The 14,020-nt window shown below is 38.0% G+C and overlaps 3 protein-coding genes across 5 annotated transcripts; 2 read left to right on the top strand and 1 right to left on the bottom strand.

The window, feature by feature from the left end:
• Positions 1-273: 273 nt before the first annotated feature.
• On the bottom strand, positions 274-4,739 carry LOC111796832 (putative nucleoredoxin 2). Its single transcript, XM_023679601.2, has 3 exons — positions 4,312-4,739; positions 2,678-3,175; positions 274-1,186 (listed from the first exon to the last, which is right to left on the bottom strand). Exons 1-3 carry the CDS (start codon positions 4,423-4,425, stop codon positions 560-562), a joined length of 1,239 nt encoding a protein of 412 aa, XP_023535369.2. The 5' UTR covers positions 4,426-4,739; the 3' UTR covers positions 274-559.
• A 2,964-nt stretch (positions 4,740-7,703) lies between these two features.
• LOC111796903 (uncharacterized) lies at positions 7,704-11,434 on the top strand. Of its 3 annotated transcripts, none has more exons than XM_023679699.2 (9): positions 7,704-7,862; positions 8,137-8,259; positions 9,324-9,404; positions 9,492-9,580; positions 9,744-9,818; positions 10,159-10,220; positions 10,308-10,385; positions 10,563-10,763; positions 10,984-11,434. In XM_023679699.2, exons 2-9 carry the CDS (start codon positions 8,137-8,139, stop codon positions 11,067-11,069), a joined length of 795 nt encoding a protein of 264 aa, XP_023535467.1. In that variant the 5' UTR covers positions 7,704-7,862; the 3' UTR covers positions 11,070-11,434. The 3 variants fall into 3 exon arrangements, with proteins under 3 accessions (XP_023535467.1, XP_023535466.1, XP_023535469.1); XM_023679698.2 differs by having other exon boundaries at positions 7,733-7,894; XM_023679701.2 differs by having other exon boundaries at positions 7,775-7,984.
• A 552-nt stretch (positions 11,435-11,986) lies between these two features.
• On the top strand, positions 11,987-14,020 carry LOC111797363 (Single hybrid motif superfamily protein). Its single transcript, XM_023680352.2, has 6 exons — positions 11,987-12,350; positions 12,460-12,508; positions 12,599-12,725; positions 13,295-13,365; positions 13,457-13,529; positions 13,747-14,020. Exons 1-6 carry the CDS (start codon positions 12,155-12,157, stop codon positions 13,855-13,857), a joined length of 627 nt encoding a protein of 208 aa, XP_023536120.2. The 5' UTR covers positions 11,987-12,154; the 3' UTR covers positions 13,858-14,020.

Consider the following 14,020-nt stretch of genomic DNA (forward strand, 5'->3'; position numbering starts at 1 on the left):
GGGTCACTTCTCGCTTACCTTCTCGATTATTTTACCCTCCAATTTATTATTATTATTATTTTTTTTTATTATTATTATTAATAGTTACTCTCAATTGAATAGTTACTCTCAATCTAAACCATGCACCTGTAATCAAAATTTAAAATATCCATATCCACTACAATTGTACGAGAATGTTAAAGAATCTCAAGAAATGTGGACAAGCTAAGTCGAGAAGTTCTCGAGATAGCCGAGGCAGGACGACTTCGGTTCTTGCTTCTAAGTCGAAAAATATCGACCAAACACAATAAGTTGCTATTGATTAAAACGAGTTGTAGAGCCTTGCTTATCTCACAACTTATATATACCCATCATCAAGGCATTATGACAAATCCATAATCATTAGAAAATGGAAATTAGTAAATCCCTGGCTAAAATAATTTACAGATCAAATTGTTTTCAAGCTGCAGATTGTCCTTAAAAATTAGGAAGTTGAAAAGGAAATAAAGAGCTCAAATAACAAAGCAATTTAATCTCAATTTGGTTTAAAAAGAGCAAGAGGTCACACCTTCATCAGCTATCACCTCCCATTGAAGGGAGAGTCGCGGTTGCTCGTCTCGACGCACTTTGTATGCACCTCGAATCCACAATCCAGGCACTGATAAGCCCATCCACAACCCTGCTCGTCACACTCGCAGCATATGAACGGTCCTCCCCCATTTCCTTCAGACACCAAATTCAGCTCGTGTCTATGTCCGACGTGGCGCACCGACGTCGGGAGGTTTTTCGCCTCTTCCTCCTTTTCTTTCACCAGCTCCTCCAATTTAGCTTCGGTGAATGGATAAGCATTTTCCCTGTACAAGTTTATTAGGTTTCTACCTTGTTTGGTGACTGTCTTGCCATTTGGACCTAAGATTATCAAACAAGGGATGCCTTGCACGTCAAAATGTTTGGCAAGGTTTTTAATCATTGGGTCTCCAAATGGCAATGCTAGCCACGGCATCGAACCGAAGTAAGAATTGAAGGAGTCCTCGTCTCGATCACTCGACACAAAAACAATCTCGAAATCTTCGTTTTCTTTCGTTGCTACCATTTGCTTTATCTTGTCGTAGACAGCAATCAGCTTGGGCGTGAACATACCGGGAAGACACCATTTCGCTGAGAAGTAGAGCCCCACGGTCTTGCCTACTAATGAAACAACAGGGACCTGCACAATCAACATCCAATTAAAGCTATACAATTACATCCAATTGCACAATCAGTGAAATGTCCAAAACCAAAAAAACTTCTTCTTCCTCCGTGGATCACGTCTTCAGATCGAGTTGAAACCTTAGTATTTCCGAAGGTAAGATCCATCTACAAGCTACAATGACAAGGAATGTCTAGAATATTTACAATATCCCCACGAAATTATGGGGCCCCTCCAATCACAAAATTCGTTACTTCCATTCATTAGTTGAGTCAAATCCAACTTCTATGTATCATGTGAAGCTAAAACTAACCATCAATAACAAAACTTTCAACTCTAGCATTGAATTCATCCAACGACAAGATGAAATTTTTCATAGAGATCGAAAAGAAAATGTAAACGCAACAGCTCAAGTCCACTGCTAGCAAATATTATCCGCTTTGGTCCGTTACATATCGCAAGGAGAGGTTTCCACATCCCTATAAGGAGTGTTTCGTTCCCCTCTCCAAATGAAGTGGGCTCTCACAATCCACCCTTTTGGGGGCCTAACGTACTCACTAGCACACCTCCCAGTGTCTAACTTTGATACCATTTTGTAACAACTAAAACTCACTGTTAACAGATATTGTCCGATTTGGCTCGTTACGTATGGCCGTGAGTCTCCGCATATATTAGGAAGAGGTTTCTAAAGGAATATTTCGTTCCCCTTTTGAGTGGGAATGATTAGAAATCTTGTGTAAAAGCAACAATCGTACTTGACTCAAAATCTAAGAGCAACTCAATTGACAAAGAGGAGATGGAATAAAGAAGATAGATGGTCAAATATCAAATCTTCAATTGAATCGTAAAAGCAGTGAGAGCTGAAGAAAGGCATCCCATCAATCACAAGACATAACAAGAGAGAGAGAGAGCATCAGCATGAAGGACAATGTTTGAGCTTACAGAAGGAATTGGTGAGTGTCGGGGTCCATCGGGCCAGAGAGACCGACATCCACAGACAGCAATTGTCTAAAATTATCAAAGGTTGGGATCCACGTGTACAGTCCTCAAGACATATCCATAGAACATTGATGACAAATGTGAGTGGCTGTGGGTTTACCATTAGGTAGTCATTATGATAAGTGGGTAACTTGAGAAAGAAAATCTAAACCGTAATAAAAGAAAAATTCCCTCAAGGTCTCCTTTTGGTATCTATTCAAGGAAAATCTTACCATTTTCAAGACCTTGTCGGCAAACCAGACATGTTTGGAGAGAGAATCATTTTGAAACATATCTACAATCAATCATTTAAAATGGTAAATCAAACATTAAATCTAAGATATATTTTGAATTGATTTTAAATAATTAAGACATGTTTTGAAATTTCTCTCAAACATGTTTAGATACACCATCTCAAACATGTCCACAGACCAATTAAGTACTCTTAATAACGATAAGCTAGACGATTATAAAAGTGACAACTAGATTGTATCATCTATTTAAATTAGATTCGAGAGGGTTCGAACGGACCTGTTTCGGGATAGGATAACCCAAAAGATAATCTCTGTTGCCATTTGTGAGCAAAGTGGACAATGTCTGATTCTCTTCCTTTTCTCTATCCTCATCCTTCAGCTGCTCCAATCTCTCCTTCGTAAAGGGAAATGCATCGACCCCATATCGGTAAACAACCTCCACTCCTTCATGCAACGTCGCCGTTTCATCTTTATTTTCACGCGGCTGCAATATAATCAGACACGGAATGCCTTCAATCTCGAATTTCCTGTTCAAAGCAATTTTGGTTTCCAAGTCGGAGAATGGAATCGCCGGCCACGGCATACTCGCACGGTACTCATTGAAGGCGTCGGAATCCTCGTCGGAGGACACATAAACCACTTCAAAATTCGACCCATTTTCTTGGAGCTCCTCGTAAGTTCGGACCAGAATCTTGTTGAAGCTCCGGCATGGCGGGTACCAGTTGGCAGAGAAGTAAAGGCCCAGGACCTTACCGTCGAGGTTCGACACTTTGACCTGCAGCAACAAAAACAGACGCCGGAATTAGAATCGCCGCCGGCAAGTAGCGAATCTTATAGGAATTGGAAATGGGAATAAGTGTGTGTGAAAGCGATGTGGTACCAAAGATTACACGTAATGCAGATTCAAAAATAGGAGAAAATTATTAAATTGTAGCATCCACGTATGCAAATTTCATGATTTTTGTTGAATAATAAATCACAATTATTTTGCGCCTCTAGAATAATTTCTCAATTTAATTACATTCTGAGAAATTTCTTCTGGATCTATAATGGGATGACAATTGTCCCTTCAGTTTACGAGTGTCACAAAAGGGGCATCATATTCGCTCCATCGCTGCCTTGCGAAAATTGGACCGCGAATTTGCCACGTGCAGCTCGATCCAAATGAGCACCGAACAATACCATCCAAAACAATGACACTCGAGCCGACAAACACAATCGAGTGACCGACCGACCCACGACATACAGGCTCGTGCAATTTTCCTACCACGGTCACAGATTATCAGCTACTACTCACAGTTGTTCCTGGCCGCTGTCGGATTGACCTCGAAATATTACTATTTGGGTCTGTTTTTGTATGATTTTATGTACGCTTTTTAGTCGTTTGGAGTCGAGAACTCCAATGGCGTTTTGGGTTTCAAATCCGACAATATCGCTCATTGAGATTGAAACGCAACCTCGTACTTCCCCCCCTCTTATTCAAAACCTCAAATCCCTCGAGGGTTTGTCTCCGGCTTCTACGCAACCAACCCCATCTTCCTTCAGTTTTTCCCGATTACTCCCATGAAAAAACATCGACCATTTTTTATACATCTGTCGTCAATATTCTTCTCCAACAAAAAAAAAAAAAACGGTACGGACGTTGATTTCTCACTGTTCGCTCTACCTTGGAAGAAAATAATAGGAAAAAAAAAAAAAAAAAACTCAGTAAGTTACCGTTGTTTGTTCAACACAACCAGATCCAAGTTGAATCATTCCTTAAACAACGCTAAAACTAAATACGAAAACGGTCCCAGTTCATTTTGTGTCTCACCCTTCGCTAGATATTCAGCTGCTACTTCATGCTTTTCCCATTACTTCCAGAGGCTATGAATAAATTTAAAAAATAATAGCAATATATTTGAATGGAACCTGAGCTCCGGTGGAAGAGACGAGATAGTCACGATCTCCAGAAGCCAAAAGAGTGGAGAATCTGGAAGATCCGTAAGGGCCGCCGTTCGTCAGAGCTCGATTTCCATCCTTCATTTCCGTTCACCTGAAGAAGAACTGCTTCCGTTCTCTCTGAAACGAATTCCGGCCACCACCACCACCGCCACCAAGCTCCTACAGCCGCTTGACCACTCCATTCTTATATTCCTTCCTCAACCATTTGTTTCTACATCATTGCGCCCTTCGCTACTCCACATCAAGCATCAACTTTCCAACACGTAGCACTCACGAGATCCCCATCCTCTGCTCTTCCCATAAAATACAACTCAAATCTACACCGTTCATTTCTGGGATTGGGCCACGCAGAGGAAAAGTACCAAGTGTGCGGTTCTCGAACGCGGGTGCACTGAAGATAGATGTTGGAGAAACAGAGGAATATAGCCCGGCGATGTGGAAATGGGTGAGGTCCGTGTAGTCATTAAAGACTTGGAATTGTTATAGTGAGAGCAAAACAAACTAAGGAGCCACCTGTCCCTTCCTCTCCCTATCTTTTAATTTTCTTTTTTGACTTTTTTTTTCCCCCTTTTTTTCGGGTGAGAGGGAAATATTGGGGATTTACGTACGAGGTGAGGAGTGGTGGTGCGATGACGGAATATCAGATCTCGATGTTCTTTTCATCCAACGGTACAGCAAACTCCATTTGGCCATAGACATGTTTGGGCTTTGGAGAAACTATTTTTTAAACGCTTTGTACTTAAAAATGTTTTTGAACTTTCAAATGTGGTAAAAATATATTTTTTTTTTTAAAACCTCTTATAATTAATTTTAAAGTTCGATGATTATCTAGGACAATTAGGTAAATAAGGTAGATGGTTTATGTCTTTTTATAAATTAATTATAAATATCATGTCAATATATTTATTTATTTTAATTTTTTAATAAATTAAATACATTCCTTTTTCTAATTATATATATCTTATTTTAAGAAATATATATATGAACTATTTCGGTTATGCTCAATTTGACGAGACACTAATTAATAGAATATAAATTAAATTAAGACTCGAAAAACTCAAAAATACCATATTAGAAATTTGAATATTATTGCTGGTGAGTTTGAAAATAAATGAAAATTATTTGAATAAAATTTTAGAACTAAACCTTGCACCATAATGATATTTATATATTCGAAATCCATAAAATAACTTTCGGAACCAAATTCCAACATGTCTTAAAATGGGGTCTGACGTCGACTGGCCGACTCATAGAAGACACAAAATTAAAAATAAATAAATAAATAAAATAAAATAAAAGGAGAGGAGGTAATTATATAATGTGAAAAGTATAAATATAGAAACTGAATTAGATTATTTATATTTTATAAATTCCAGAGGGGCCCTGGTATGCGACAAAAAGGAGACGGGATCTTCCTACCGTGAACCTTGCTACTAAAAAAAATATTTTTGACAAGGGTTGAAAATCTCTTTTATAACCACCTGTGTTTTAAAAATATTGGGAGAAGGTCTAGAAGAAAAAACTAAAAAAAAAATAACAATATCTAGTAGCGGACTTAAGCGGTTACAAAGTAAGAACGTTGGACCTCCAAATGGTAGATTGTAAAACCTCATGACGCTCGGAGAGGAAACAAAACATTCTTAAGGGTCTGGAAACTTTTCTCAAATATACATGTTTTAAAACTTCGAAGGAAAGTGTAGACGGGAAAACAAAAAAATGACAATATTTGTTAGTAGTGAGCTTGAGACATTACAAATAGAAGGGAAAGCTCCAATATGACAATATCTATTAGTGATGGGTTTGAGGCACTACAAATGGTTTTAGAGCTTGTCACTAGGTGGTGTGCCAAAGAGGACGTTGGGCTCCAGGGAGTGGATTGTGAGATTCTAAAAGGGAAAATAAAAAAAATAATCAGTTAGCGGTGGACTTGGGGTATTATAAATGATATTAGAATTCATCACTAGGAGGTGTGCCTACGAAGATGTTGGGCTCCAAAGGAGTAGATGGTAGATTCTATCGACAATAACAAAACATTTCTTAGAAGGAGTAGATGGTAGATTCTATCGACAATAACAAAACATTTCTTAGAAGAGTGTGTAAATCTCTCTATTATACTTATTTTAAAATTTTGAAAGTAAAATTCAAAACATGATTGGAATTTTTACTTTACTATGTTTATTTAATGCATAGTTTATGTGAATTATATTTATGGATTAAATAAAAAGGGGGGGGGGGGGGGGGAAGAGAAATGGAACCACATTTGATTCAAATAGATAAACTCTAAAAAAATAGATTGCTTGAAATGATTAAAAGGATAGAATAATTCCTTTATAAGTAATACACGTGTTAAAGGCGGGAAGGGAAAGGGGCCGTACATTAATGGAAGGGGTCGCCCGAGCAGCAACAACAATGCTTGCGAATCCAGCGGGACCCACCACAAAGGGCTATGAACAAAAAATAATCCCATACCCAAAGACACGTGTCCACAGCAAATGCCGTGTAGAAGCAGAGCAACCGAAAGCTGATGGGCCCCACACCCCCAACTCCCTCTCCCTTTTTGCACACACCAAAAGCTACCCTGATTGAACTTCGCGACCTGCCATCCAGCTGGCTTTCATCTTCGTGTCCCTCTCGCTGCCTTGCACGTGGCGTCTCGCTCGAAATCTACGACATAAATGGGACCCTTAATAATTATCATAATCATCTCATATATTGTTGAAATAGTTTATCATATTCAAATTGGTCGAGTAATTTTATAATGAAAAGGGCATAATCGCCAAATTCATAGATTTTAACTGTGGGGCCCATATAAATCATGTTGTTATTCGAATAACTTTGATTAGTAACCAGGGATAGGCGCGACAAAAATAAAATCCTAATTATTTAAATGCTCAACTCTCCCGAAGATGGACTGGTGGCCCAATCCGAGTTCACGACATCACGTTGGGCCTTTAAGACCATAGGTTCGATATGGGCCTCGATGACATAGGCCCGCAGTAGGCCTTTTGGACCTCTAAGAACGATTTTTAAAATACAAAACGAGTAAAGATGAGAACAAATTCATACCGCGATTTGCACAGCGGGCAACGGGTACGAATCGTAAATTAATGAAAGTAAAGGGGCATTTGGGGAACGTAATTTTCTATTTAATAGATCAGTTAATTTTTTTTAAAAAATCAAGATACAAGAAATCTAAATTTAAAATTTAGATATTTATTAGATTAAAAAAATATATATGAACCTCAAATTGATAGAGATATTTTAAAAATTAAAGAGTCTATAAATACGAAATTAAAGTAAAAAAAAAAAAAAAAAAAAGAATATTAGAAAAGAAAAAACAGCGAGGAAACCTTATTTGGACCGGCTGCAAGGAGTCAGTTAGGGTAGTTTTCGCAATAGTGCGGCTACTATATAAAGGGTGAAACACCAGTGCTGGCGATTTAGGGCGTAACAGAAGAAACAAGCCGTTGAAGAGGGCTCTCTATTGTGGAGCGTATTTTATCCTATTTTCAATCGCTGTGAGTCCTGAGATCGAACCTGATAACTTCAAGTATGCTTCCTGTTTCTTGTTTTTGGAGATTACTTTCCTCGCACTTCGCCCTTTTTCTTTCGCGTTCTGTATTTTACTCTTCTTGTTCTGGTTCGTAGCCTTTTCATACTTTGCAGTAATTGATTAGGATGTTTCGATGCAGCTCCGTCTCCATGTCTGTGTGCGTTTTGTGTGCTTGGGGCGGGGGGTTACTGATTTTGTTTAAGCATCTGTCTAATCGGATTATTGCTTTGGCTGTGCAGATGGATCGGTACCACAGAGTTGAGAAGCCAAGGGCTGAGACTCCAATTGACGAGAATGAAATTCGGATTACAAGCCAAGGACGGATGCGCAACTATATCACATATGCCATGACCCTACTTCAGGTTTCTCTCTTCAGATGCTTTTCATAAGTTTGACCTTTTTTTCTGGGGTAAATAATCTTTTTAGAACTCTTAATGCGTACTGTGAATCCATTGGTGTAAAACGCAGTCTCTCTATGGAATTTACAAATTGTGAGTTCTGTTTGGTATTCTGAGTGCTATTAAAAGTAATTGCGTTGGCTACATCCAGCTGTTTGGCATAAAGAAATTGTTAACTTATTTTCGCCGTGTTATGTGCAATAATCTGAGTACTTTGGGTTTTTTTTTTTTCAATGTATTGTGGTGAGAAAATTTTCTTTCATGCTGTAGTATATGCTCCCCTATGCTCTTCAAACATATGATCTGGCTACTAGTTTTATCAAAATTTAAAGTCCTTTCACTTAATATATGGCTCTAGGTGGTTACTATCTTAAAATATTAAATTCTGAGTTTCAATGAATCTTGATATCGGTTATATTTTTATATGCTTCATTGTAGCGGGTTTTCATAGGCATTTAGGTCATGCATGCTTCAAAAACTTAAGGCAGCCTCAGGCATTTTCTCTTGAAGAATGAGGTGTAAGCCATATATATATATATAATATATATATAAAGATGTCACGGACGCTAATGGCTGGAAAGCTATGTATTACGAAACATTATGATTATACCGAAGTGCATAATAGTCATGCCCATCAATTCTTCCTTTCTCAAATAAGGTTTATGATCTTCATTGCTGCTCAAGTGTTTTTCTATGTTTTGGTAATAGTAAAAAAGGATAAATTGCTAATTCTTGTTGGATTTGTACGACATACGAAATTGACTCTTGAAGAGAGAATGAGCACATGACTTACACCTTTATGTGTCCTCATGAAAGTTAAGTGTTTATGAATCAGGGAAGGTACATGTAGTGATGGAAATATGTGCCTCAAAATCCCTAATTTTACATTTTTTATCCTAGTTACTCTATGTTTTAGAGGACAATGCGCGGTATTACTTTATGTATATTACACTTATTTGATGATTACATTTTCATTAATTTGTCAATTAGTTGAAACCTTTGTTTACCCTTTTTGAAACTTTATGCAGGAAAAAGGTTCTAATGAAATTGTTTTCAAGGCTATGGGAAGGGCTATAAACAAGACTGTGACAATTGTGGAATTAATCAAGGTTTGCTATAATAGTTCATGTTGCCGATGCTCAACCACTTGATTACTTTTGAGATTGGGCTTGACAATATGTCGTTGGTAAATGCAGAGGCGAATTGTAGGTCTTCATCAGAATACCTCAATTGGCTCCACAGACATCACTGATACATGGGAGCCCTTGGAGGAAGGCCTTCTTCCGTAAGAGTATTTTAATCAATATGTCATGCAAGGATGATTTAATCTACCCTTTTACTTTATATTACCATATTCATTATTTAGACGCATGAGTCTTTGAACATGTAGAAAAAATTCCTCTAGTGTTGGGCTTTGGTTTCACAGAGTAATTTGATTGTTGTTACAGATTGGAAACAACAAGGCATGTATCGATGATTGTGATTACCCTTTCGAAGAAGGAATTAAATACATCCTCTGTGGGGTGAGTCCTTTCTCGCTTTTAATATCTCTCAAAGGTGCTTTTTAAAAAAATAAATGAAAATAAATTATGTTCGATGATATGAGACTGTTGAATTTGCATGAAGATCTTCTCATGTTATTTAAACAAAACCTTAAGTTCATCTGCTCTCTCAGATTCAGTTGTTAAAAATGTTCAGATATTCAGGGTTTTGCATATTTAGGATCCGTGTATTGAATAATTTTACTAATGATTTAATAAGTTTTTTTGGTCTTACTCTTTAGATTTGTTAGTCTTCGTATCTGAATTGTGAAAATGCTCTTCTAAAAATGAACATTTGTCTCACGCATTACTGTTGCTTCAGGTATCAGCCTCCACTTCCTGCTGAGCTGGTGAAAACATTTGTAGAGTATGACTACGAGGGAGGTAAGACCTGTCCTATCATACCTTTTTATTTATTGTTAAACTTTTTGCATTGGGAAGTGGACAACCTATTGTGATTGCATATTGCAGAAGGCTCACCTCATGATCAGGGTCCAGGACGAGGCAGAGGTCGGGGCCGTAGTGGCAGAGGAAGGTCTAGGGGTAGAGGTATGTAGAGTTTGATTTTGTTTATTCTTCTTAATCCCTTCATCATGTTGTTGTTCATGGAAGGGTATGGCTTTTATCATTTTATGGCTGGTTGTAGTTCATTTAGTTTCTTGCTTCAAGTAGAGCATGTATGACCCGTAACAATTTGTTTTTGTTTTATAATGATATTGGTTTTAGGACCCCCAGGTAATGGCTTTGTGGGTAATGAATATGATGATGGAGATTGGGACCGTAATAGGGGTGGTAATGGAAGAGGAAGGGGTCGAGGGAGGGGTGGTGGTAATTTCCGTGGCCGTGGAAGAGGAGGATACAATGGACCTCAATTTGATTTACAGCAAGATGGAGGTTACAATCAAGACTTCCCACCCCAAGGCCGTGGTATTTTCTTACTTCTTTTTCAGTATGGTTTATTTAATAAATTAATCTTTGATTAGCCATGGTGTTTTCTTAATAAATTTCCTTGTCCTTGATGTTTTTAGCGGTTTTTTTGGTTCATGTTTCGTATTGAGTTGGGCATGAAATGTTTAGTTTCGTTTGATATTTCAGCTCCCACGCACCCTTGTTTTGAGCTCATGGAAGTGTTTGTTTGTATTTTCAGGGCGTGGGCGTGGAAGGGGCGGGTATCGTGGAAGGGGACGTGGTTTCAGAACTAATGGAGGAGGACCGATCCAGGCTGCTGCATGAGAGAGATGCTGAAAGGTTAAAATCCTAATTTTATTCAACATGATGGATGAGTCCTGTAATGAATGATGTATCATTAGGGTTTTCGCTTCTTTTAGTTGCCGGTTGCAAAGGACAACTATATTAACAGTAGGAATTTGGCCTTCTTTTTCCTTTTCTTTTGGAGTCGTAATTAGATGGAATGGAAGTAAGTGTTTGAAAGAGCTGCCGGTATGTGAGGGTGGCGACTCGTTTTCTTGTAGATTTAGGTGAGCTGCTTGACGTTTGTATTTTATTGTTTAAAAATTTCTTGGTCGGACAGTGTATTCTTTTATTTGAGTTTTTAGGATCTTCTGGCGTCCTTCAACGCTCTCCTTTCAGTTCTCTAATATTTGTTTCTACTTGCTCCTCACCCTTTCTTCATTTATCTCCCACTATTTCTATACTCAAGTTTTCTGTGCCCATAAATTATTGTTTTTTTTTTTAATATGTTTAAATACACGAGCCTGTCGCTTGAAACAATAATTTTGGTGGTTTGGTCGAATTGAGTTTTAAACAATGATTTAGTGACAAAATAATTCACTATTTTCACATATTAAAAGAAGAGAATACACGGCCTTGAATCCTGGCCTGCGGACATAATAATAATAAAAAGTCTTTTTTTTTTTATTCTCAAATTCGTAAGCGCATACAAGTATATAGAATTTCTATTGAAATGGAGTTGGTTTACAATTGCTTTTATTATCTAATTTTGCAGGTTTTAGAATTTAGATAGATTTAGTCTGTTTTCCTTTGATTTAAGAATTTTTTTTTTTTTGTTTTCAGGGGAGTTTCCGGTAAATTAATGTTCTTAATAGAATGATATTTGATGTTTTTTTCAAAATACCTAATTAAAATATTCATTTGATTCAATTTCCCCCCCCCCCCCCCCCAAAGCCCTAGTAGCTATATAAAGCAAGGTGGTCCTTTTGGGTTTTAGAAGACGAAGATTCATTCGCATTTGCCATACCGGGCCAGCAATTCCGCCACCAACTGCAACCACAAGGCTTTTTTGGTAGGAAACTTAGAATTTTCCGATCCTCCTCCGGTGCCCTCTGATAATCTCCCCGATGGTTCAAAACTCTCCACAACCGCCGCCACTCGAGGAGCAACAACCACAGAAACCGCCAGAACCATTGCCGAAATCTTCCCAAGATGATGAACTAGACGAAGAGCTACGTAAACTTCTGATTCCCGATGTTAGGGATCTTCCTTTCGCGCCTCCCTCCGCCGTCGAGACCAATTTCGTCTCGTATTTCGCTCCTGGCACGTTCACTGTCGCCGTATCTTTTTCGAATTCACAATGGAGTTTTATTGCCCTAACTAAACCCTAAGCCCTCTAATTAATCTGACTAATTGGTCGTCTCATTTCCAGATTTTATGAAGGAAGGTCATGATCAGTACGTTTACCGCCATGCCAACGGGTAACGATTTTAATATCTCTTTCTAGTTGATCCGAAGAACAATTCCCCGCTCATCGTAATTACTTATCTGCCTTGTTTTTCTTATTCTAGCTTGTGTGTGATCGGCTTGGCTCCTACGCATATTGCACTCAAAGACAGTAGTGGTATCACAGCTGTTGATTTCAATGTAGGGAAATCTGATCGCAGTAGCTTTAAAGTCACTGGGAAACGCAAGAAGGTATGAAAATGGTAACTGCGGACTTGCGAACTGGTTCGCATTACCGATTTCTAAAGAAACAGTGTTGCTAGAAATTAAAGTACGTCCATTGTGATAAAACCTCACTTATTGTTAAGGTGCTGGTGGCCTCTTGTGAGTTCTGTTGCTTTGGATTTCATGAAACTATCGTCACTAGAAGATTATGTCAATGTCCTCCATGATTCTTTATCATAGACAGAACATGTTTCAGAATCAGCTTTGGCTGTGGAGTTCTTTTGTTACTATGGATATTACTTTTTAGTAGAATTTTGAGGCATCATTAGGAATGACATCCGGAGGATTTACATGTTTGATGGGAAAACTTTTTACTGAATTTCTTTCAACAGTTCCTTACAACTTGAACTATGATTTTTGAGGCATCATTAGGAATGACATCCGGAGGATTTACATATATGATGGAAAAACTTTTTACTGAATTTCTTTCAACAGTTCTTTCAACTTGAACTATGATTTTTCACTCTGGTCCCGTATGTGAATCCAGATACTGGGATTGAATTTTCTGTGCTGAAGTCATCAGTGTAATTTTGCAGAATGCGCAATTCTTTGAGCCCAATTCTGCTATATGTAAAGTCTGCACCAAAGATGCTTCATATATTGTAAGGTTGGATGTTTTTGCTTTTCACCAATTTCTGATATGCCCCCATTAGCTTCTCTTCAATTGCAACTCTGATCATTTATGCTACTATTGCTAGGTGTTCTGTTAAAGGTTCTCTATTGGAAGTTAATGATCGCTTGATGAAGCAGCCAGAGTTGCTCAAAAATGTGGTGAGCATGACCTTTCAATTTAATGGCCGATACTGTGGGTTTGGGAAAGCCTTGTTGTTCTACGTTACTAATATTTGTTCGATCAGTTGTTTCCCATGTTTCTGTTTTTAGTATTGTCGTGATGATTAGATCATTACCTTAAGTTATGTCGATTTTAGTGTTCATTGCTGATTCACTTGCCTCGAGTGGAAAAAAAACAATAATCATATTATTACAGGCTCACAGAGAAGGCTACATTGCTATTGTTATGCCAAAGCCAGCAGATTGGGTGAAAGTTAAGGAGTCATTGCTGAGCCTCGAAGAGTACAAACGATTGAGAGAAGTGTAGCTGCACCCAATCATTCGTCGCATATAAGTAACTTTCAGATTTCTTGCTTCCTCCTCCTTTTTAACTCGACAGCCACCTCTATTTGTGATTTTGAAATTGGGATATTTTTAATTCAAGTTTAGTTAGTGGAATATTATTAAAAGTTGGTTAGATATTGAATTGA

Source organism: Cucurbita pepo, chromosome 6 (genome assembly GCF_057944985.1).
Source record: "Cucurbita pepo subsp. pepo isolate OVF chromosome 6, ASM5794498v1, whole genome shotgun sequence".
NCBI lineage: Eukaryota > Viridiplantae > Streptophyta > Magnoliopsida > Cucurbitales > Cucurbitaceae > Cucurbita > Cucurbita pepo.

Coding starts and splice junctions, on each gene's coding strand:
- LOC111796832 (XM_023679601.2), bottom strand. CDS start 4,425: ATGAAGGATGGAAATCGAGCTCTGACGAACGGCGGCCCTTACGGATCT. Junction 3,176..4,311: donor TCTCTTCCACCGGAGCTCAG/GTTCCATTCAAA, acceptor TTGTTGCTGCAG/GTCAAAGTGTCGAACCTCGA. Junction 1,187..2,677: donor GTTATCCTATCCCGAAACAG/GTCCGTTCGAAC, acceptor TTGATTGTGCAG/GTCCCTGTTGTTTCATTAGT.
- LOC111796903 (XM_023679699.2), top strand. CDS start 8,137: ATGGATCGGTACCACAGAGTTGAGAAGCCAAGGGCTGAGACTCCAATT. Junction 9,405..9,491: donor CAATTGTGGAATTAATCAAG/GTTTGCTATAAT, acceptor TGGTAAATGCAG/AGGCGAATTGTAGGTCTTCA. Junction 10,221..10,307: donor AGAGTATGACTACGAGGGAG/GTAAGACCTGTC, acceptor TGCATATTGCAG/AAGGCTCACCTCATGATCAG.
- LOC111797363 (XM_023680352.2), top strand. CDS start 12,155: ATGGTTCAAAACTCTCCACAACCGCCGCCACTCGAGGAGCAACAACCA. Junction 12,351..12,459: donor CGTCTCGTATTTCGCTCCTG/GCACGTTCACTG, acceptor TCTCATTTCCAG/ATTTTATGAAGGAAGGTCAT. Junction 12,726..13,294: donor TCACTGGGAAACGCAAGAAG/GTATGAAAATGG, acceptor GTAATTTTGCAG/AATGCGCAATTCTTTGAGCC.